Source organism: Citrus clementina, unplaced genomic scaffold, assembly GCF_000493195.1.
Source record: "Citrus clementina cultivar Clemenules unplaced genomic scaffold, Citrus_clementina_v1.0 scaffold_3, whole genome shotgun sequence".
Lineage (NCBI taxonomy): Eukaryota > Viridiplantae > Streptophyta > Magnoliopsida > Sapindales > Rutaceae > Citrus > Citrus x clementina.
Genome location: NW_006262339.1, coordinates 1170650 through 1192428, shown reverse-complemented (window position 1 = coordinate 1192428; position 21779 = coordinate 1170650). Strand labels below are relative to the sequence as shown.

General features: G+C 34.1%; 3 protein-coding genes across 3 annotated transcripts; all 3 read left to right on the top strand.

The window, feature by feature from the left end:
• Positions 1 to 45: 45 nt before the first annotated feature.
• On the top strand, positions 46 to 3648 carry LOC18047339 (probable inactive receptor kinase At4g23740). Its single transcript, XM_006439349.2, has 4 exons — positions 46 to 103; positions 225 to 307; positions 717 to 2044; positions 2852 to 3648. Exons 3-4 carry the CDS (start codon positions 811 to 813, stop codon positions 3493 to 3495), a joined length of 1878 nt encoding a protein of 625 aa, XP_006439412.1. The 5' UTR covers positions 46 to 103; positions 225 to 307; positions 717 to 810; the 3' UTR covers positions 3496 to 3648.
• Positions 3649 to 4940: 1292 nt separating this feature from the next.
• LOC18047338 (ubiquitin-conjugating enzyme E2-17 kDa) lies at positions 4941 to 7495 on the top strand. Its single transcript, XM_006439347.2, has 5 exons — positions 4941 to 5096; positions 5234 to 5314; positions 5668 to 5795; positions 6837 to 6941; positions 7039 to 7495. The coding sequence occupies exons 2-5, from the start codon at positions 5245 to 5247 to the stop codon at positions 7180 to 7182; spliced, it is 447 nt and encodes a 148-aa protein (XP_006439410.1). The 5' UTR covers positions 4941 to 5096; positions 5234 to 5244; the 3' UTR covers positions 7183 to 7495.
• Positions 7496 to 18432: 10937 nt separating this feature from the next.
• Positions 18433 to 20210, top strand: LOC18047337 (ethylene-responsive transcription factor CRF2). Its single transcript, XM_006439344.2, has one exon. The coding sequence runs from the start codon at positions 19046 to 19048 to the stop codon at positions 20042 to 20044; it is 999 nt and encodes a 332-aa protein (XP_006439407.1). The 5' UTR covers positions 18433 to 19045; the 3' UTR covers positions 20045 to 20210.
• Positions 20211 to 21779: the final 1569 nt, after the last annotated feature.

Sequence of the window (21779 nt, the reverse complement as noted above, 5' to 3'; positions counted from 1 at the left end):
GTGAGGTAGTGAAAGTGTGTTGAGAAATTTTTTTAGTGTTTTGCGCACTTTTTGAGTGATAACTGTTCACTGCGTGCTACTTTGGACAGAGAAATCATCACTTGTACGTTTTCACATTTTTTTGTTATAGGGAAATAAATAAATAAAATATTTACCTCACATTTTAACATAGGCTGATGAATTATTATTATTATTATTATTATTATTATTTTGGGTTGCTACAGGCGGGATTGTTCACAGAGGTTACAAGCAAAGCTGGAAAGGAGTGTTTTATCTTTTGTTCGGATCTGCAAAAGCCTGATACACAGTTGAGTTTCATAATTTTTTAACAAAGCTTCTATTACACAGTTGAGTTAAATCTTGGTCTATTTGTTTCACTCACCAATTCAATTTTCAACTGAAAAGTGAAAGGAGAACAAGCTACAAACAACCAAAAAGAAGCTCGATTTGAGGCTTCTTTTATTTAAATTAAAATTGCCGAGGTCCCCTCTTTTTGACTGAAACACAGTATTCAAAGCCTGCAGCTCATTTTTTTATGTACAAAATAATACAGACTCATCTCTGCTTTTATAGACAATAATCTCGGAATCTGCTTCCCCCCTTTTTCCTTACATTCTGTTCTCTTTGTTATTTTTTCAATAATCGTATTTTATCTATTTAATTATTATTTAAAAAAAAAAACCTTTCTGTCTTTTTTTTCCTTTTTATTTCTCCAGCTAGAAACCACAGATTTGTATTGTGTAGTGAGGCTCAAGAAACTGGCAAAAACAGCTCGTTTTTAGCTTGTTATTGGAGAGCAAGTGAAGGAAAATGAAAGCTTTATGTGTTTTCACTTTGATTTTTAATCTGGGTCTGATTTTCTCGAAAGTAAATGCAGAACCAGTTGAAGATAAGGAAGCTTTGTTGGATTTTGTCAACAATTTGCCACACTCTCGTTCTCTAAACTGGAATGAGAGCGCTTCAGTGTGTAATCACTGGACTGGAGTGAAATGTAGTGAAGATGGGAAGCGTGTAGTAGCCGTTAGATTGCCTGGTGTTGGATTTAGCGGTCTGATTCCACCTAAAACTATCAGTCGCTTATCAGCTTTGAAGATTTTGAGTCTTAGATCGAATGTCATTACTGGGTATTTTCCTTCTGATTTTATTAACTTGAAAAGCTTGTGCTATCTTTATCTTCAATTCAACAACTTTTCAGGTACATTGCCTGATTTTTCTGTTTGGAAGAATCTCACTATTATCAATTTGTCTAACAATGGGTTTAATGGGACCATTCCTCGTTCACTGTCGAATTTGACTCAGCTTGAAGCTTTATATCTTGCAAACAATTCGTTATCTGGTAAAATTCCTGATCTCAACTTACCCAACTTGCAACAGCTAAATTTGGCTAACAACAACCTTAGTGGTTCCATACCACAGTCACTTAAAAGGTTCCCGAGTTCAGCCTTTGTTGGTAATAGTATTTCTTTTGATGAAAATTTAGCCCCTAGAGCTTCACCAGATGTTGCACCCCGTGGTGAATCTCATTTGAGGCCTAAGAGTGGTAGGAGGATAGGTGAAACTACATTGTTAGGGATTGTGATTGCTGCTAGTGTGTTAGGGCTTTTGGCATTTTTGTTTCTGATAGTTGCCTGTTGTGTAAGAAAAAAGAGGGAGGATGAATTTGCAGGGACATTACAAAAGAGAGGAATGTCCCCAGAGAAAGTAGTTTCAAGGAATCAAGATGCAAGTAATAGGCTGTTTTTCTTTGAGGGTTGTAATTATGCATTTGATTTGGAGGATTTGTTGAGGGCTTCTGCTGAGGTACTGGGCAAAGGAACCTTTGGCATGGCTTATAAGGCGATATTGGAGGATGGAACCACAGTGGTGGTGAAGAGATTGAAGGATGTGAATGTTGGGAAGCGGGATTTCGAACAGCAGATGGAGATTGTTGGAAGCATTAGACATGAGAATGTGGTTGAGCTGAAGGCATATTATTATTCCAAAGATGAGAAGCTTATGGTTTATGATTATTACAGTCTGGGAAGTGTCTCTGCTATGCTACACAGTATGTTGCTTTATTCAATCATTGGCAGATTGTTGCAATTCTTATTTTGGAATACAAATTCATGTGCATGATAATAATAATAATAATAAAGTTTGTTGAAAATCTATGGAGATAGATAGATATAACAATAAGTCATAATATGCTAGAGAAAAAGGATAGCTGGACTGAATTATTGTCCATAAGGTGTTCTGATAGATCCTTATATTTGTATGCTGTAATTTGATATTTGAATTAGCAGTACATAATATGGGATGTGATGGTAATTCTTGTTTGGCTTGGTTCTTTATTTCCCAAATATGTCAGAGGTTCATATAGTTTTCAGGAAACTGCTTTTGTGTCTTACCAATGGTGATCCTGGCTATTGGAAGCACTTGATAGCTTTATAATCTGCATTTCCTTGTTGTTTTGAGAAAATATGTTCACTCAGCTACTATGAAAGTAATTTTCTGACCAATCTGACCGCAGGTCTTGTACTTTCAGAACACCTTCAGTTATAATTATTGCTGTAACTTTGTCTATAAAGGATCTTGATGTAACACAAATGTGATCACGAAAGAGTGAACATAATAACTATTTGAACATCAGTGATATTGCATCAAGGATCTTGTTTGGTGTCCCAATTATGGTAGATGGTCTGTCTCTTTGATGATCACGTATGATACAACATGCGTACCCTATTTTCCATGTAGGACAAACTATAAAGTAGGTGATCAATCCTTTCATAGTTCCCACCCTGATGGTTTTAATGTCTTAAATAGTTGCCCACCGCCATGTTTATCGTTGTTTAATGCATTTGTAGCTCTGCAGGTGAGAGAGGAGAAGGTAGAATCCCTCTAGATTGGGATACTCGAATGAGGATAGCTATAGGTGCAGCAAGAGGAATAGCTCGGATCCATGCAGCGAATGGTGGGAAGCTAGTCCATGGCAACATCAAGTCCTCGAACATCTTTCTCAACTCCCAACAGTATGGATGTGTGTCTGATCTTGGTCTGACAACTATTACAAGTGCTCTAGCCCCAGTTATTGCCCGTGCCGCTGGTTACCGTGCCCCAGAAGTGACAGATTCCCGGAAAGCAACTCAGGCTTCTGATGTATACAGCTTTGGAGTAGTCCTACTTGAGATCCTTACTGGGAAATCCCCCATCCATACTACTGGTGGTGATGAACTTGTTCACTTGGTCAGATGGGTTCATTCAGTAGTTCGAGAGGAGTGGACAGCAGAAGTATTCGATGTAGAGTTGTTGAGATATCCCAACATAGAGGAAGAGATGGTCGAGATGTTACAAATTGCAATGTCTTGTGTTGTACGTATGCCAGATCAAAGACCTAAAATGCCTGATGTTGTTAGAGTGATAGAAAATGTTAGGCCAAATGACTCGGAGAATCGGCCATCTTCTGGAAACAAGTCTGAAAGTTCAACACCTCCTCCACCAGTAGCCGGAGAGAACTAAATTAATTCATTCGGAGTGAGTGAATCCATTAGCAATTTTCTTTTTCTTTTTCTTTTTTTGGCTTGATTTTTGTACCCATTTCTGGTGTTGCTGCAATATTATCGTTGATGGCGTATCGCCCTGCCAATTCACTTCAAAATGTTGTATCGTTAATTTTTCCCACTTGGACAACCCCTGATTTCACTTTGAGCATCTTGATCCCGCAGAGTAAAGAAGATCAGGTAATGCATCAAATATCAGTAGATCTACCGCTCTTAGAATTGATTTATTTCAGTCGTTCTCTAGTTAGACATCGGTGTAACAAAAAATTGCAGATAATGCTTATTTGTTTGTGTATCTTGAAAATTTTACCGGCATTCTCATTTATTAAGATAAGAATGTGTTCATTAAAAATTATTCTTGCTTTATTATACAAATCTTTTATTTGACAACATAAATTCACTGTTTATATCAGACATAATAAGGCCTCATAATGACTCATATATTACAGGACCCTACGAAATAATGTCATGTCATATCATTTGTTATGTCACAAATATAAATATTACGGGTGATTTGCAAAATTAAGCAGTAGGGTCAAGTGGGTTAATGGACGAATTTTATCGAACCAAATGAATGTAATTTAGGAAGACCCATAATTTATATATTATGCATATTACGATAATTTTATAGGCTTATCATTGTGATACATGGGCTATAATAAATAATAATATATAGGGAAAGTCTCAGATTTGGTATATTTAATGGACTGCCCAATGGAACCACGTCACATGACGAAACGGCAAAAAAAAAAAATTATAATATGGGCCCATGTGAGAATAGAATCTAATGATGAGAAAACTCATGTGCCCCATATTCCATAAATTCATCCATTTCTTTTTCTATTAAAAAAATAAGTTAGTCCAAAAAGAAGAATAATTAAAGAGAGATACTACAATTTAGAATCTTCAGCAATTTCCTTGAAAAGAAAATTATACCCCGCCACGGGTGGTGAGTAAATAACCCGTGCCGATTCGATTTGGTCTAAAATTTTCAGATTTAGATTGAATGTAGTTGAAGAATTTCATTCGATCAGATTAAAACAATGTATACATAAATATAAATTTTTAATCCGATCTATTCAAATTGGATCAAATCGTGTTATCAATTCAGATTGAGTTCATATTATTATTTTCTAAACCGAACCCAAGTTTACCCACCCCCGCCAACGGCCACCAACTCATCTGTAATTCAATAACTACCATGAAAAGTAAACCGGATGACCGGATAACCAAGTTATTAAAGACGGAATAGTTAATAAGCAAAAGGTGAGTCAACCGGTAAACACGCGGATTAGATATAATTGATTAATTAATTCAACAAAATTATCAAGTGTGCGGGGTCCACAAAAACGTTATCGATAACCAATTACAGTGCATCTCCAGCTCGTGATTCAATCATTTTATTTTAATTATTATTATTGTTTATACATATATAAACTTTTTTTTATTTTATTTTATTTTACTGTAAGCCCTCTCGTCCTACCCCGCACACCCCCCCCCCCCCCCCCTCCCCCCCAAAAAAAAAAATCTAGCAATAATTACCAGGAGGATCTCTCTCAGGCACTTTGCTTGTTTCCTCTTTATTTATTTTGTACTGTTCTATTTTTTCAGATTCTGTTTTAAAGCCAAAAGCTGATCTAAGTTTTTTTTTTTTTTAAACTTTTTTTTGGCAATTTTTTTACAAACAACAATTTCAGAGAATTAGGTTATGGCGTCGAAGCGGATCTTGAAGGAGCTGAAGGATCTCCAGAAAGATCCTCCTACCTCTTGCAGCGCCGGTAGTTTCTCAATCTTATTTTAATTTCTTTTTCTAATTTTTGTTGATCACGTGATTTTGTTTTTATTTTTAATTCTGTGATTCTGCGATGTGTAGATATCTCTAGATTTCTTAATTTAATGCTAATTTATTTAGTGAATTTTGCGATTTGGGTTGAAATTTAAATATTGGACCTTTTAAATTTTGGTATTTGTGAGTGTTGATAATTTTGACTAAGGCGAGGCTATGGTGAAATTGAGCTTAGCTTATGATACTACTGTATTGGTTTCGTTTGAACTTTAAAGTGGACTTAAGTTTTTGTGATCTGGTTGTCTTTCTTTCTTTCTTTCTTGGTAAAACCATATGCATACTTAGGCCCCGTTGCGGAAGACATGTTTCATTGGCAAGCAACAATCATGGGCCCTCCTGATAGTCCATATGCAGGCGGAGTGTTTCTAGTTACAATTCATTTTCCTCCAGACTATCCATTTAAGCCACCTAAGGTACATATTTCTTCATTTTTCAAAAAGTGTTTCCCGTCACCTTGTAGATTATCATCCAAATCTATGCATCATATTGACATCTTTCAGCATCAAATAAGCCATTGGTACGACTTGATGAAACTAGGTGGTTTTGGCCAACACCGTACTCCACATGAGTTATACCATCTTTTGGTTATTTGAAGTGTCACTAGTGTTCGAAGTTAGCATTACCATTCATATGTTGATTTTAGTTTATTAAAATGTTGTTTTTGTTAGATGGTTCAACCATTAGACTGAGTTTTGATTTCTTCTTGCAGGGGTTGGTGATTATTAGTTGAGAAATGGATATAAATGTATATAAAAAGTTTTATGTGTAATCTTCCATGTATAAGTGTTTTGTTATGAAGAATTCACAATTTTGTTTGGATCCATTTCCTCAAAAATCATTTTTATTCTTATCTAATATTTTACATCAGTGTTTTGGGAAATTTGTGGAGTATGAAGTTTTGAACTGAATGATTGTGTGAAGATGCTGTTTCAACTTTTTTTCTCGCTTTAAAGTATCATTTAAGTATATGATGATTTCTTTTTTATCAGAACTGGCTTTAATTTGAATTTTTTTCTCTAAATGTGACCAATAATTCATAAATTAAGATTTGTGATGATTTTTCTTCTATGTTATTGTTATATTTGTTAATATTTAATGCTTTTTTTCCCTGAAACGTCTGTGATTCATCAGGAATTAATGCTCTATTTTTCCAGAAAAACCAAAAAAGGACAAGAAAACAGAAAGAAAATGAAAAAGTTCCTTTCTTGGCTTCCAAACTTGTGCACAGTTTACCCCGAAAATTAGTTTTGTGTCTTCATATATTTTTTAATATACATTTCTTTTTCATGAAAATCATAACTTTCATACTGAATCATCCCCTCAACCAAAAAATATTCATCTCCATATGAGCCAATTTTCAAGAAGGTACCTTCTGTGATTCTTTTAGGGTGAGAGGCTAATGAAAGTTGTAGTTGTTGTTCAAGTTACTTGATCTGCTCGTGCTTATGTGGCAGGTTGCATTCAGAACAAAAGTCTTCCATCCTAACATCAATAGCAACGGTAGCATTTGCCTTGATATATTAAAAGAACAGTGGAGCCCTGCCCTTACCATATCAAAGGTAATTAAGTTCAGTTTTCACATTCCATGGAAGTTATAAACATAATCTGAAGTTTTATTTGCAAGTATAGTAAATCATTCTTTTTCTTTACTGTTAGGTGCTGCTTTCTATTTGTTCACTGTTAACGGACCCGAACCCTGATGATCCATTGGTGCCAGAGATTGCCCACATGTACAAGACTGACCGGAGCAAGTATGAAACAACTGCGAGGAGCTGGACCCAGAAGTATGCAATGGGTTAGGTCGCTGCTATCTCTCTGTCTCAAGGGAGGGCTTTCCCCAGGGCTTTGGTCTTTAAAACTATTTATGTATGAACAAGAAGTGTGAGATGTCTCCTCATACAAGTGGTACCAGAGGGGAAGAATTATAATTAAGGCCTAGAAACAACAACATTCACTGCTTTTAATTGTTTGTATGCAAATTTATCTTTTCATTGCTTGGACGGTCTCTATTGTCATTAGCATCAACCTCTTAGCTGGTTTCTAACGAACCCTGGGCCGTGATGTTTTTACTGTTTTGAGTGATCTTAGTTCTTACCTGATTAAATTGTCACCATCTCTTGTCACTGATCTTGGCGTCTTGCTTTGTACCCTTAAAATGCCAGAGATTGATGGGTGGGAAAAGCAAGACATAGCTGGTATATTATCTTTCTTCTTTGAGTTATTAGCTTAAATGTTGTTGTATGTGTAGAGGTTTAGAAAATCCCGATTGAATATTGTTGTTTTATTTCCCGTCGAAAATAAGACACGCTTCCATGTCTCAGTGTTGATCAAGAAATGAAGTCTTGGGATGAAATAAAAAGGAGTAGAGCTAAATTGAACTTTCAAATCTATTTCTTCGCAAAAATTAACCTTTGGAAGGATTCGGCAACAGTCTCAAAGTAGAGGGCTCTGCCCTTGCATTACTATGTAAAGGTAGCATGATGTCTGCTTGGCCCATTTTGGGTTAGGCCATTCTTGTTACGAGTTGTAGCTGGAAAATGAGATATTGGACCAGTTTGAAATCCAGAACTTGAAAGTAGTAGTAGCCCAGCCCATTCATTAGCGACAGTCTGCCATGCCCACAGTCCCAGCGTAGGACGCGTCATTGGAACGGCATTATTGAAATTATGGATCGGAGCATACTGCCATTTAAAAAAAAAAAATTTCCATTCAAAAATCAAATGTGCTCCTGCTCACACCTTTGCTGCTTAATTTTAAGCTTTTGTGTGGGGGTTTTTATTTTTTTAATTATTTTTTGCTGATTACTTGTAAAGATATGTTGCATTGTTTTTTGATGGGGATAGCAGAAATTGTAAAGGATACTCGAGGCAATGTGCTGTTTCCCACATAAAGAGGACCCCGCAAAAGAACAAAACGAGATAAAATGTTTTGTGCTCTTAAAATAAAATCCTGACTGGAAACAACCATCAACAGAACAGAAAAGAAAAACCAAAAAAAAAGAAAAGTGCATGTAAACAAAATAAAAGCTGGAGAAACAATAGGGGAACCAATCATAGGCCCACATCGATTTTCTCCTCGGTTCACTCATTTGTACTTTAGCGTTTACCGCTTGTTTTTCTGCTCTTTTTGTTGGGGACAGAGCTCTTGGACGGTCCAAGCCAGAAAACAGCCATGATTTTGAAGTTGCCACAGAAATTTTTACCCGGAATTTTAGATAGATTGATCTGAAAAAAAGAGGAATGAAAGCCCAGTGGAGTGTTTTTCCATCTAGCAATTCTAAGAAGCATAGAGCACATTCGGAGTTGCTTTAGATTTTTAAATAAGTGAAGCCTGCAGGTGTAATTCAACCCAAGAGTTATTGGTTCAAAAGTTGAGGGTTGTTTAAGTTTGATGTACTTAACCTAAGTTTAATACTCAAAATCCATGTAAGATATTTTTTTCATAATACTCCCCATCACATGCAGTCCGTCCTTTTAACTAGTTCTTATCACGCGATAAGGTAGTGTGGGCCCACTCATGGGTGAGTTGTCCCTAATACCATATAGAAGGCCACAAGCCTAACTCAACCGAAAAGTTGACTCAACAGTTAAGAATTATCCAAATCTTATATACTTAAGTTTAATACTCAATCGATATAGGTTATTTTACTTATTTAACAATCTCTAAAAGACTTTTCAAATAAGATTTTACTTCTTATTTAAAGAGCCATATCAATATTAAACACTTCAAAAGACACGTTAATTTAAATTTTTTAAATAAGATTTGTTTCTCACTCTTCAATATTGCCGAGTGAGTTTCTCCCTCTTCTATTAATATTTTATTATTATTTATTAAAAAGATAAGACTGTAATAATTATTATTTATGTTTCTTTTGAAAAATATAATAACAATTCAATTTGATAGTGGGAAAGATTTGATTAAAATAATATTAATTTATTCTTATTTGGTGAGTCTTTTGGAGGAAATTATATTTTTCTATACACTTATTTACCACATCAGTAAGCAAATTGAAATTTGAAGAGTGAAATTTAAAGACCCTTTTGGAGATGTTCTAATACCCAAAAAGTGTTCGGTAAATACTTTTTAAAATTAATTATTTGAAAATATGATTCTTAAATAATCTACTTTTGTATTAAACATTATAAGTTATTGTGAGCAGTTTTTGAAAATAAAAATTATTTTAGAATCTGATTTTGTAATGCATAATAACAAAATTACCATCATCTTAAAAAACGTATTCCAAATAGACCTTAAAAAAGAAAATAAGTTAATTTATTTATACATATAATTGTTTTAATTGAAAGCAATATTATCGCTGCCAATAATTTCCTCCGGCAACGTCATCGACTTCGAGTGAAGTACTCTTTACTTGACACCACCCACATATTCAGATTTGAAATTGTTCACCCTACACAATGAAAGATGGGATTATTGGCAGAATGGAATTCAAACAGATTACAATTAAATTCCTCTACCCAAATTATCCAACAACGAAAGTAACAGCTCAAAGTGAGGAAAAAAAAAACAAAACTCAAATCTTTTACAAAAAAAGATATTACTGCACTCAGAGCAATGGTGACGATTAAAACCAAGTGGTTGAACAAACATCACTCTCTATTTCAATTGGGTCAAAAATATCAACAAAGCACAAAATGACAATGGCCAGCAACCCAAAAAGAATAGGGCTACAAGTCTTGGGAAATAGACCTATTTTTTACTTAAGAAATGAGCCTACGGTACCGGATCCCACGACACCCCTACTCTTCCTCGGGATGTTTATGAATACTTGAGGCAAAAATTAAAATTTGAATAGGCTTTTCGATCTCTAGTGCATTCAAAATGTATCCGGTATTAGTGCACAGTTCAAAGGGGGGCAAAAAAGGTGTCTCCCTAATTAGTATCCTCAAAAAGAAAAATGTCTAATAGTTCCACTAGGCATATTTAATGGTCACTGTATGTTAAAAATTTGTTTCTCGGGAAAATATGTGGTGCAACTGTGGTACCGTGCCACAGTTGCATCCAGTCGTTGAATGTCAATAGACCATACCTATTCAAGTGCATCCAACGGTTGGATGTAACTGTGACACGGTACCACAATTGCACCGTAACCGGACCCTTGTTTCTCATTCAAAGTCAAATTCACAAAAAATCTGGCTAGCTATTGGATGAAATCAAGGGCCAAAATTTCCACTCTACCAGCCAATTAGTTATTCTTGCCATGTTTCCATTCAATATCCGAGAATATCCACCCACTCCTTAATATTTCATATTTTATAATATATATATATACTAATTTTTTTTCAGCTATCTGCCTATAATTTATAGAGTGTATTATTTTTTTTCACTTTTTTATTAATATTGTTAGATGATTTAACAGAATATTAATAAAATAATTATTTTTCCCTTGAATATAAAAAGACAATTTATTGGCTGTTACTCTGGATCCATAAGAACAAATTATAATGTTCAAAGTTTTTCATAACTAATTTTATGGTTATTTTGAATGTATTTTAGATAATAATGACTATTTCCGTTAGTGATTTATTGTTGTTGAAGACTTATTATTGTTGTCAAAGATATGTTATTCAGGATGAATTATATTAGTAAAGATTCTTGAATAATGTTGTAAATGAGGTACAAATTAACTACGAAACTTATTTTGGTGATTTTATATCTTTAAATTATCAAGTTTGATGAGTTGAGTTTATATAGTCATTTTTGTAGTCATTCTTGATCCCAACAACTATAAAATAAAACCTTATTTCATACATTTAGCTATGATTAAATAGTCTTTTTATGTTCAAAGACAAAACAATTATTTTCTTCAATATTATGTTAAATCATCTTAGAACATCTCCAAAAGACTCTTTAAATAAAATTCTACTTCTTATTTAAAGAGTCACGTTAATTTAAAGACTTTTATTTAAAGAGTCATTACAATATTAAACATTCAAAAGACACGTTAATTTAGATTCTTCGAATAAGATTTGTTTCTCACTCTTTAATATTACCGAATGAGTTTCTCCCTCTTCTATTAATATTTTATTATTATTTATTGAAAAGATAAGACTGCAATAATTATTATTTATATTTCCTTTCAAAAACATAACAGCAATTCAATTTAATAGTGAAAAGATTTGATTAAAATAATATTAATTTATTCTTATTTAATGAGTCTTATCGAGAAGATTGTATTTTTCCATCCACTTATTTGCCACACCAGTAAACAAATTGATATTTGAAAAGTAAACTCTAAAAAGTCTTTTGGAGATGCTCTTATAATGTCAATGAAAAAGTGGAAAAACAATAAAGTAAAAAATATCATGTAGTCGGTGGATACTTACCTTTCATCATCATGCAACATTTTATAAATTATTTATCTATAGGTTTTCTTCAAATATTTCCATATTCCAAATTTCAAATTTAGACTCCATTTGCTTTTATTATTATTATTTTTTAACTTTAGCTATTAGAGTATTTCAAAGTCATAATGGAACCAAAAATTATTTATATAAACTAATAAACTAATGCGGCACAATAGTATTTATTGGATAAAAATATAAAATAATAATAAAAATAAATTATGGGAAGTATGTGATATCATTATCTAATTACAATACTACATCAAATAAATTTGTACGAAGAATTTGTGGCTCTAATTTATACATTTTAATCAAATACTTACAATTTAAATTCACATTATATATCCCAAAAAGAAGAATCATTTGGCCCAACTCTTGGAATGGAAGTATGAGGTCATTTCCTTGACAATTAGAGCTTTCGCCGCACAAAATGAAATTGTAAAATAAATGTGTGGAAGTTGCCACAGATCAACCAAAAAAATTCTAACCTCTACTTAATTTTTAGTTGAAAGCGGATTAGAAGAATGGCCGAGTGGCGTCTTGTTTATCTACTTTCATATTTTATTTTGATTTTTTGCTCCCCGTAAAAGCAAATGAAGCTTAGTTGTATCTGAGTTCAATTGGAATTTTTAATTTCTTTTTTTTTTCTAATGGGAAACCGCGACCCGTGTCTTCTTACGTCTCACGACATCGTATTTGGACATTTATCAATATTTAATCATATTTTTGTATCTTTTCGCTCTGATTTTTCTTCATAGAAAATTGCACGTGTAAGCCTCTAACCCATTTTTTTAAAAAAAGAAAAAAGAAAAAATTAATTTTAAGTCCGGCAAAGGATCGTGCACGCGATTTAGAAAAAAAAAAACTAGTCCCAGAAAATAAGGAATTATGATTTTGAATTGAATAGAATCACAAATAATTTTTGTAATCAACACTTAATCTCTTGTCTCTGTTGAAGACAGAGAATGATAATCACAAGCTGACCCCGACTAAAACATATCTGTTCAAGCATTAGTGGCTGACGTGGCTATCGTCGTGTGGGGTCGCCACGTGGATGCCAAGCACTTGGTGAGGTGGGCGTGTCCAGCGTTTTGATTATTTTAGAACCATCAAATCTGTAAGGTTTAAATGATTCGTCAATCATTCGCCTAGAGCGCTTTAATCATCATGTATTAGCATTCGAATCATGTTGTTTATAACAATCATTTGTTGAATGATTCACTTTCTCATATCCATCCTTTGGTGCATTGGAGAACATTTGATTTATGGCACTAGAATATATATATATATATATATATATATATATATATATATATATATATTCAACAAAAGGGGGCTCTATAAAATAAGATCAAACAGATGAGCATTTTAAATTGACTAGTTTTTTTTTTTTTTTTTTGTGAAAACCGATTTTTGTATGGTGATAAAGTCACATTGGAAGAACAAAATTTCGAAAAAAAAAATACTAGAGAATAGTGAAACTTGTATTCCAAGCTAACATAATAAACCTTAAAAACATATTTTGCATATGGTAAGAGAATGCCAGAATAATCGCTCAACAAATAGGTTGAGGTACAAAATCGTCAAACATGTTCTTTTAAAAACGTAAGCGAAGTGAAGAATTATGGTGCATTAATGGTTATGGCTGAAAAGATTAATTAATAATAATGACAACAGATCCTAACACATTAAAGAGTACTTACTACTCAACAAAAGGAACATGATGTTGGTCTCCATAATGTGGGCTACCGAAGCCCTCAATTTCAGGCCCCTTTGAATCACTTTTCGAGAACAACAACAACCCCTCACACATTTATTTTGCGTACCATATTTTATTTAATGGACGAAATATTTTCTTCTTTCTTTACGTGCATGTCGCAAAATAAAAAGATGGCAGTAAAGTGGTGATTTTTTTTCATTCGGGAGCCACGTCCCCATCAACCCGCAGCAGGTACACGTGTCGGATCCCTAAGCTTGAAGAGCGTGAACGGCGCCAGTTACGGACTTCAAAATGAGGTGGATTTTTAACTGGGACCCACCACCGTCTATGCCGGTCGTTCACTCGTCCATCCGTGACGGTTTCCTAAAGGAGTTGTTCATATCAAATTATTAGTTAGAGTAAATATTTATTTGAAAATAAATTAAAAATAAAATTCACTTCAAAAAAAAAAATCAGAGGACAATGGGTTGGTATAAAATCACAAAAATCATGTCATTTTGATGAAAACTATTATACCTGATCTCTTTACTTTGCAAAATATAATTTTTTTTTATCTTTTATTTACTTATTTATGGTAATTACTTAAAATTTATATTTAATTGAGGCATATGTCCGTACTGAAGAAATGAATCGACACTTTATGTACCAAAAATTAAATATAAAAAACAAGGGAGTTCAAAATTTAAAAAAAAAAAAAAAGGATTACAAAATTGATTTGTTTTTTTTTTTTTACCAAAACATTATGCATGGCTTCGTTTGTAATGTTCATCACAATATGATTCCGTAATAATAATGATAACTGAAACCAAGAGCGCATGGGTCTCAGAGCTGGTTGACTTGTTAGTGATCAAAACTCACATCAATTACAGCCAGCATCCGCATGTAACTACAAGAAAGTAACAACAATAATGATGGGATTTCTCCATTTTGTGGGCTCAAAGCCTTAATCTACGAGACGTTGCTTGCTTTGACTTGTATTCCCAAGAAAAAAAAATATTAAGCCACCACCCCCCGCTAAACCATTATTTTCCTAAAGAAAATGATAGAAATTTCGTAGTTAGTGATGATAATTAAACCTCTCAGTATTCGATGTAATAATATGTTATTTTGAATTTAAATAAAATGCCCTGACCAAGACCTTTCAAGGATTTTGTCGGTTCCCATGTACTTCTTTGCATGTTTTTATACTTTTGTTTACATACGGCTGTTAATTAATATACTTGTCTTTGGCAGTACGCATACCTTCTTCCTGAGATCTTTCTCTCCAACCATTTGATCCAACAACACTATTATCAACGACTTTGATTTATTCTTCAACTTCAAATATATTTCTTCGAAGACATGGCGACCGTTATCTTCCCTTTTTCTATTCCCATGCATGTCTACATATTCTAAGATGCAAATTTAAGATGAACATAGTTGTCTCATTAAAATCTAAAGTGAAAAAAATATCGATACTAAGAAGAATTCTATAAATATATAACGTATTTTCTATAAAATGTTGTGTAAATGTTTAACAAAACGAAAACGAGACCAAAAAAAAGGAAAAAAATATTGATTATTAATATGAAAAAAATAACATAAATTAGATTGTTTTTGGGCTCCTTTTTATGCCTAAACCGTTGATAGCTTGGATTTTTTTTTTTTAAAAGAATGAACTCAAATTATTTTATAGTAATAAAATACTCATGATTACTTCCTATACTGATTTAAAAGGTTAGAGCAGTTTTGATCACTTAAATAAAAAAAAAAGTACACATGAATGAACTCAGTTTGATGCACTTTATAGATGGGGTATTGTCATGAGTTTTAATTCTCTCATCTGTCGTCACGAGTTTTAAAGCGATAGATTATAAATTGTGAGTAATCATCTAATGGTTGATGATGCTCAACGTGATGTGGGCAATAGTGCCACATGACCCTATCTAATTAATCCATAATTTTAAAATTATTCACAAAGAGTCACCTAATTATATCACGTATCTATGTGTTCGCCATATAGTGGACTTTGGTGGTTAGTAGATCATATTCCTATGGATTATATACTTAAATTTGATACAGTTTATCTAAATACTACCTATTTTAGAAGTTATACATCTTGCATCACAAACATAATTTTTTTATGACACCAAAAGCAATCCAAAAAACATCATAATGATTTTCTTTTTCTTACTACATTTATCCGATATTAATGAAAGAGCTATCCAGGTTCGAGACAAAATAAAGTTGTTTTTGTATGCTTAATAAAGCCGAAGTGCCGCCTATGCTACAAGTTACGTGGCCCGTCAGCGTCCTAGATTTCAATTATTATATGCTTACTGTTTGATTTGAGATATATAATTGCTGTACAAGCTCCAACTTTTGTTAATGGTTACAAAATAAATGTAGCTATCAAATTATTTTGGCAACAAAATAATACATGGGTATATGTCTTAGCACAAGTAGATGATATAAAATCCAATTTGTTACAAGGAACAAATCGGCAATGATTAGTGAGTTGTTTGACATATAGATATATATATATATATATATATTTTTCTATATAGTCCTACTCAAAATTATATTATTTGACAATAATAATGCTATTTGTGATAGCGAGTACCAACCAAAGAATCATTCGTTGACACCTATTTAAACACATTGAAATTTTGGATTATTGCGACCATGGAATTTAAATCACGTGCAAGAGGTGATGAAAAGAGTCCGGATCGATTGTGTGTTTCAATCATACTTCTCTGAACAGAACTCTTCAAGTTTCTTTTTGCATTAACCAAATGATTAACCATTTTTTAATTTGTAATTTGATTTTTTTTTCTTTTTTAAGTCTAGCCACTACTAGTTGGCGCAAACATGTGAAATAAAAATATTTTTGTGGGTCATTAAATAAGAAGAACAGAGAACAAGTGCTGACAGGTTGCTCCCATAATGGTCAGCTCGGCAAGGTAGCATACTAGCATGGGCATCCTCAACATTTAAGATTTTCAGTAAATGAAAATAATACCCATAAGTTAACAAAACATCATCGTTGGCGCACAAAGAGATTACAAGAATAAAAAATTATTTTAATATTTTTTGAAAATTAGATTTTTTGGAGAAAGCCAAAGGAGGACGGTTTCATTGTTTGACACGCTGTTCGAGGACCTGTGTAAAAACATTTTGTGGGCTTTGGCCCATTTTATTTCGAATACATTCTCGCCCATTAAAATGTTTATACATTTTTTTTTTTTAAAATCTAAAAGTATGAATGTGAAAGTATTGTGTTGTCTAATTTAATTTAATATTAAGTTACAACTAAATAGCATAATTTAGCCTCACATTCGTATTTCAAGATGAACTAATCTTCCGTTGTATCTGTGAATTATCGGGTTTGAAATAATATAATAATATATTTAACAAAAAAAGAATTTAGCTATTTTCCTAATATAGAGACATAAGACAATTAGCACAAGAAAATGAATAATGGAGTTTTTTTTTTAAATAACTCTTTTATTTATCTTATGAATTGAAAGACTGCTATTTTATCAGAATACAGAACGACACCGTTTATAGAATACGGACCCACGTGTGTTGTCCTATGTGATATTAATAAACATTGCACTTGTTCTCAACTATAAACACCTAACGAACTTTAATGATATAAAGATGATACATGACAACAGTAAAATTAGAAGTTGGCTATAAATGGTCCGTTTTTCCATAAGTCATTAATCATTAAATAACAGTTTTGCTTTATCATACCTCATGCAAAATTTAGAGATTCCAAATCAACGAAAATTTCCATCCTCCTTTTCTCTCTATTAGTTTGCCCAAGTTAACAGGATAAAATTGACTAACATAAATACGGAAACTTTGCTCAGAATTGATTCTCTGTATTAAATATAAATAATGAGCTAATAAAGTAAGTAATTAAAACCTCCCGTTTTAGTAAAAGTCAAAGTTATAATAAATTCACAAAAATATGCATGGCGTGAAAGAATTTAAAGTGGGGGTGCGTTTGGAGAAAGCGGGGGGGATGAAAAGCACCATCTTTATGATATCCATGAACCGACTCAATTTGGTAAACACAAATTACTAACACTTCATCTAACGGCAGAATGTTACTCTTTGGTAACGCTCACCGTAACAAATCAAAACTCGTTGTTAAATGAAATGTACCCGATTTTTATTTATTTATTTATTTATTTATTATTAGCTTTGAATGTAAAATGGACGATGCGACATCCTACGGACAAAACTGGAAAAATAGAAAAATTAAAATACATTAGTAATGAAACGGCACTGAGTCCTAGGTTGCCTCACAAACCATGTTTGTCCCAGCTGTAAAATAACAAAAACACAAGTGAAATGTTAAAAGCTCGCAGTGCGGCAGCGCGCTGTAAGACTGTAACGGCCATATTTTTGTGCTTGAATTACAGGAAATGCCAAATTTATCCTGTGAGATCAAAGTGATTAACGTTAGCAATTAGCGGACCGTAAATGGGTTATCTAAATTAATGCAGGTATCAGTGATTAATAATCGTAGTCAAAGGAAGACTGAACCAAGTGTCTGGTCTCACGTGACCTGAATCCCTACTTTCGAGAAGAAATCTTTTGCCGAGTCAGCTCCCGTCCTCACTTGCCATTGGATCTCTCTTTATCATGGGCCCACAATGCCACGTGTCATAAACAGACAATCCCGCCATTTGCGGCGCCTCGTAAAATATCTCCCTATCGTCGCCGGAATCTCTTATTCTCCGGTTCTACCACCCGCTTCAGTAAATGTCCCACCTACACTTTGTAATTATTTTATTTATATATTTTAAATTAGAAAGAATGAGTTGAAAAAAAATTAAAATTAAAATTTCAAAAAACCGAATAATTATAATAAAATGGCACTTAAACCGGGTGAACTGATTACGAGTATTTGGGGATCCTATAAAATAGCTAGCTTTGGTTCCACCTTCCACTGTGCTTCTTCTTCTTCTTTTCTCTCTTTCTCTCTCCAGCTCTCACAACTCGTCTTTACAAAAAGGAACATCCAAGCTTTGAAAATTTCCAGTTAAAAGGCTGAGAGCAAAAGCATTTTGTCTGTAGGAACAACGGTGGTGGTGGTGTTGTTTCGTAAGATTTATTCCCTTTCCTTTTCCGGTAAAGCTATTACCACCCCAACGCTCTTTTGCTTTTGCTATTGCTGTATCACCTTTCCTACTTGTTAACCAAATCTATCACCTCTCCGTACCAATCTTATTTTGTTCTCTTGGCCTTGCCTTAACATTTCTACCTTTTCTTTTCAAGTGTAACTTTCTATGAAATTTATCGTCCTTTGATAACCTTTTTAATCCAGTATTCAATTCATTAATACTCCATTTCTATCCGTTTTAAGCTTCTCTTTAACTTGCGTTTCTTCTTTTTCATTCTCTTTTATTCTTAGAGGAATCTCGCCTCGCACTCCTCTTTCTTTCCCTTTTCTTTCCCCATCTTTTCCACTCTATTTCACGCCTTCTCCTTCCCCACACCCGCACGCTCACTTCACTTTCAATGCGAATCTGCTAAAAAGAGAAAAAGGGGAAAAAAATTAAGAGACACCAAAAAACTTTCTCCCATGGTTAATAGCAGACACAGTGTTATCCCTCCAGTCAAGTACACTGAACACCGTAAACACACCAAGCTCATGACTCCATTCTCAACAAACGGCCAGGAAATGAAGCCGAGAGTTGTACGGATTTCAGTCACCGACGGAGATGCAACTGACTCGTCCAGTGACGAAGACTGCGAAGTTTATAAGAGACCGCGTGTCAAGAAGTTCTTAAGCGAGATTATGATTGCATCGTCTTCATCTTCAAGCGAAATCGATGTCGTTTCAAAGAGTCGGATTTCGAAATGTAAGAAGAAGAAGAAGTCCGGCAAAGTTGGAGCTCCGGCGACCCTTAAGCCGGCGGCGAAGCAACCGGCGGGGAAGAAGTTTAGAGGTGTACGGCAGAGACCTTGGGGAAAATGGGCCGCTGAGATTAGAGATCCTCTGCGACGTGTACGACTGTGGTTAGGTACCTATGATACTGCTGAGGAGGCGGCAATGGTTTATGACAACGCCGCTATTCAGTTGCGTGGACCCGACGCGCTCACCAACTTCGCTACTCCACCTCCGAAATTCCCTTCTCAGATTAAGCAGTCGCTTAGCTCCGGTTACAACTCCGGCGAAGAGTCTCACAACAACATCAACAATCTGTCATCTCCTGTTTCTGTACTCCGTTGTCCCTCTCCTTCAAATGAAGAAGCCGAGTCGCGGACTAGCAAAGAATCGCCAGATATTGCCAGTGATATGCGAGAAATGCGCGACGAATCCTCTGTGTCCGAAACTTTGTCCGCCTTCTCCGAATATTCAACTTTTGATAATACGTTATTTCCTAACGATATTTTCGATTTCAAAAGTTCCGTGCCCGATTTATTTGGCTGTACGGAAGGGATTTTTAAAGATGACTGGGACGGTTTATTTTATGACTCCAGTATGGACTTCGGGTTCGGGTTGTCAACCTGGCGCGCGGATGACCATTTTCAAGATATCGGAGATATATTCGCGTCGGATAACCTTGTTGCTATTTAAAGTTTTGTCTGTAGAATGTGAAGTCTCCTCTTGTGAATGCCGGTTTTTCGGCAAGTTTTGTATCGGCGGGAACCGAAAATATCGGCTATTTTCGTTTGTTTCAGTTTTGTTTGGCCACTTGTTATTTATATTTATATATATAAATATTTACTCCGTCAAAGTAACGGTGACGGACGAGTTTGGCAACATGTGTAATTTGCTCTATTTGGTCCATTAATCCTATTCTGTGAAAGCACGTGTTCTCTTCACGTGACAGGAAGCTAGAGGAGAAAAGACCAAAGACTACTAGACTCCCTTTCAAATTACGCTCGACCAGATTTGCATTACCGTTTCAAAATTAAGCTATTTATTAGCAGAATATGTTCAGTAGTGACCAAGAAATCGATTATATACTTGTAAGCAGGTCAGCTTATTTATATAGTGAGCCCATTTGTTGGTTGAATTTAACTTTTTGAGACCCAAATAAGTTGTAATACAAAAGAATGAAACGCACTGTGCATATACCAAAATACATAACATTTCGAAAGAATACTTCATTGTTTGGATATTATATTACAAGTAAATTGACAGTTGCTCATAAAGCTATTTCAATGTTAAAGGACTGTTTCGTGTTAAAATATTCAATGTTTAAATATATAAACTATAATCATATAATAATTATTGCTCGAAATATGTTTAAATAAAGAAATGTACTTTTGAATTATATATATATATATATATATATATCAATCCAAAATTAAAATTCCGAACGAGTTTATGATTCAACTTCTATAATCTATAAATTGATTTACTACACCATGAATCTGCTGGAGATTTTTAATCTCCCGTGAGGATAATCAAAATGAAAAGATATTTGTGAACAAAGCGTGACACATACAATTAAAGAAAGTGTCGCTAAAGCTTATCACGAGGCAGAAGCATTTTATTGATTCCATCTAGCTTTTGTAGCACACTCTTTTTAAGACACGTACAGGCTTTCACTGCGGCCGAAATTTTACAAGTTTGCATCGTGTTTATCAAGGCTTTGATTGGGATGATGTTTGCGGAAGAATTATGAACTTGCTTTGAGGAACAAAAGCAAGGATCTTTGAATGACACGTGGCAAGTGGGACGTAGAAGCCAAATATTCGGTTAGGGCCGTTTGGATGGGTAGGCAGATTGAGCAAATGAGGGAACAAGTGGATCCGCGCTGAAAACTGAGCCATGATATGGATGAGTCAGTAGCTGATTTTTGTTCGTCCACGTTTCACTGCCCTTCAGCAACAAGTGTCTGTTGAAGCTTCGCGGAAAAAAGATTAAAAAAAAAAAAGATTTAATTGCTGCTGTTTATGCTTTTTCTCATTACCAGAATTACAAAGCATGCTTGTATAAAACATGCAAAATACGGTTTTACCAATTTCGGGACCGAAAAAGGGCGATTTGAGATTTGATAATCGTGGGAGAATGGAACACCTTCTGGATTCACCCATCACGATGATTTGACGATGTCAACAAACGACCATCTAAAAGATATTAAAATGATATACCATTTGTAGGGGTTTCCATTCCACCCAAATGGAAAAAAAAAAAAAAAAAAAGTCACAATTTTTTCTTGTAATTTTGAAACATGTAGAAAATTTTATCCATTTATTTGTTAAGGCACGAACTATTGCTGTCCCCTGATCTTAATGCATGTTTGGTATTGCCTAAGATTGTCAAATAAATGATTATTTGACTATCTAATGCCACAATTATA

Excerpts from the sequence above, each read along its gene's own strand:
- LOC18047339 (XM_006439349.2), top strand. The coding sequence starts at position 811 with ATGAAAGCTTTATGTGTTTTCACTTTGATTTTTAATCTGGGTCTGATT. Across the intron at positions 2,045-2,851 it reads TGTCTCTGCTATGCTACACA|GTGAGAGAGGAGAAGGTAGA; the intron begins GTATGTTGCTTT and ends GTAGCTCTGCAG.
- LOC18047338 (XM_006439347.2), top strand. The coding sequence starts at position 5,245 with ATGGCGTCGAAGCGGATCTTGAAGGAGCTGAAGGATCTCCAGAAAGAT. Across the intron at positions 5,315-5,667 it reads TCCTACCTCTTGCAGCGCCG|GCCCCGTTGCGGAAGACATG; the intron begins GTAGTTTCTCAA and ends ATGCATACTTAG. Across the intron at positions 6,942-7,038 it reads CTGCCCTTACCATATCAAAG|GTGCTGCTTTCTATTTGTTC; the intron begins GTAATTAAGTTC and ends CTTTACTGTTAG.
- LOC18047337 (XM_006439344.2), top strand. The coding sequence starts at position 19,046 with ATGGTTAATAGCAGACACAGTGTTATCCCTCCAGTCAAGTACACTGAA.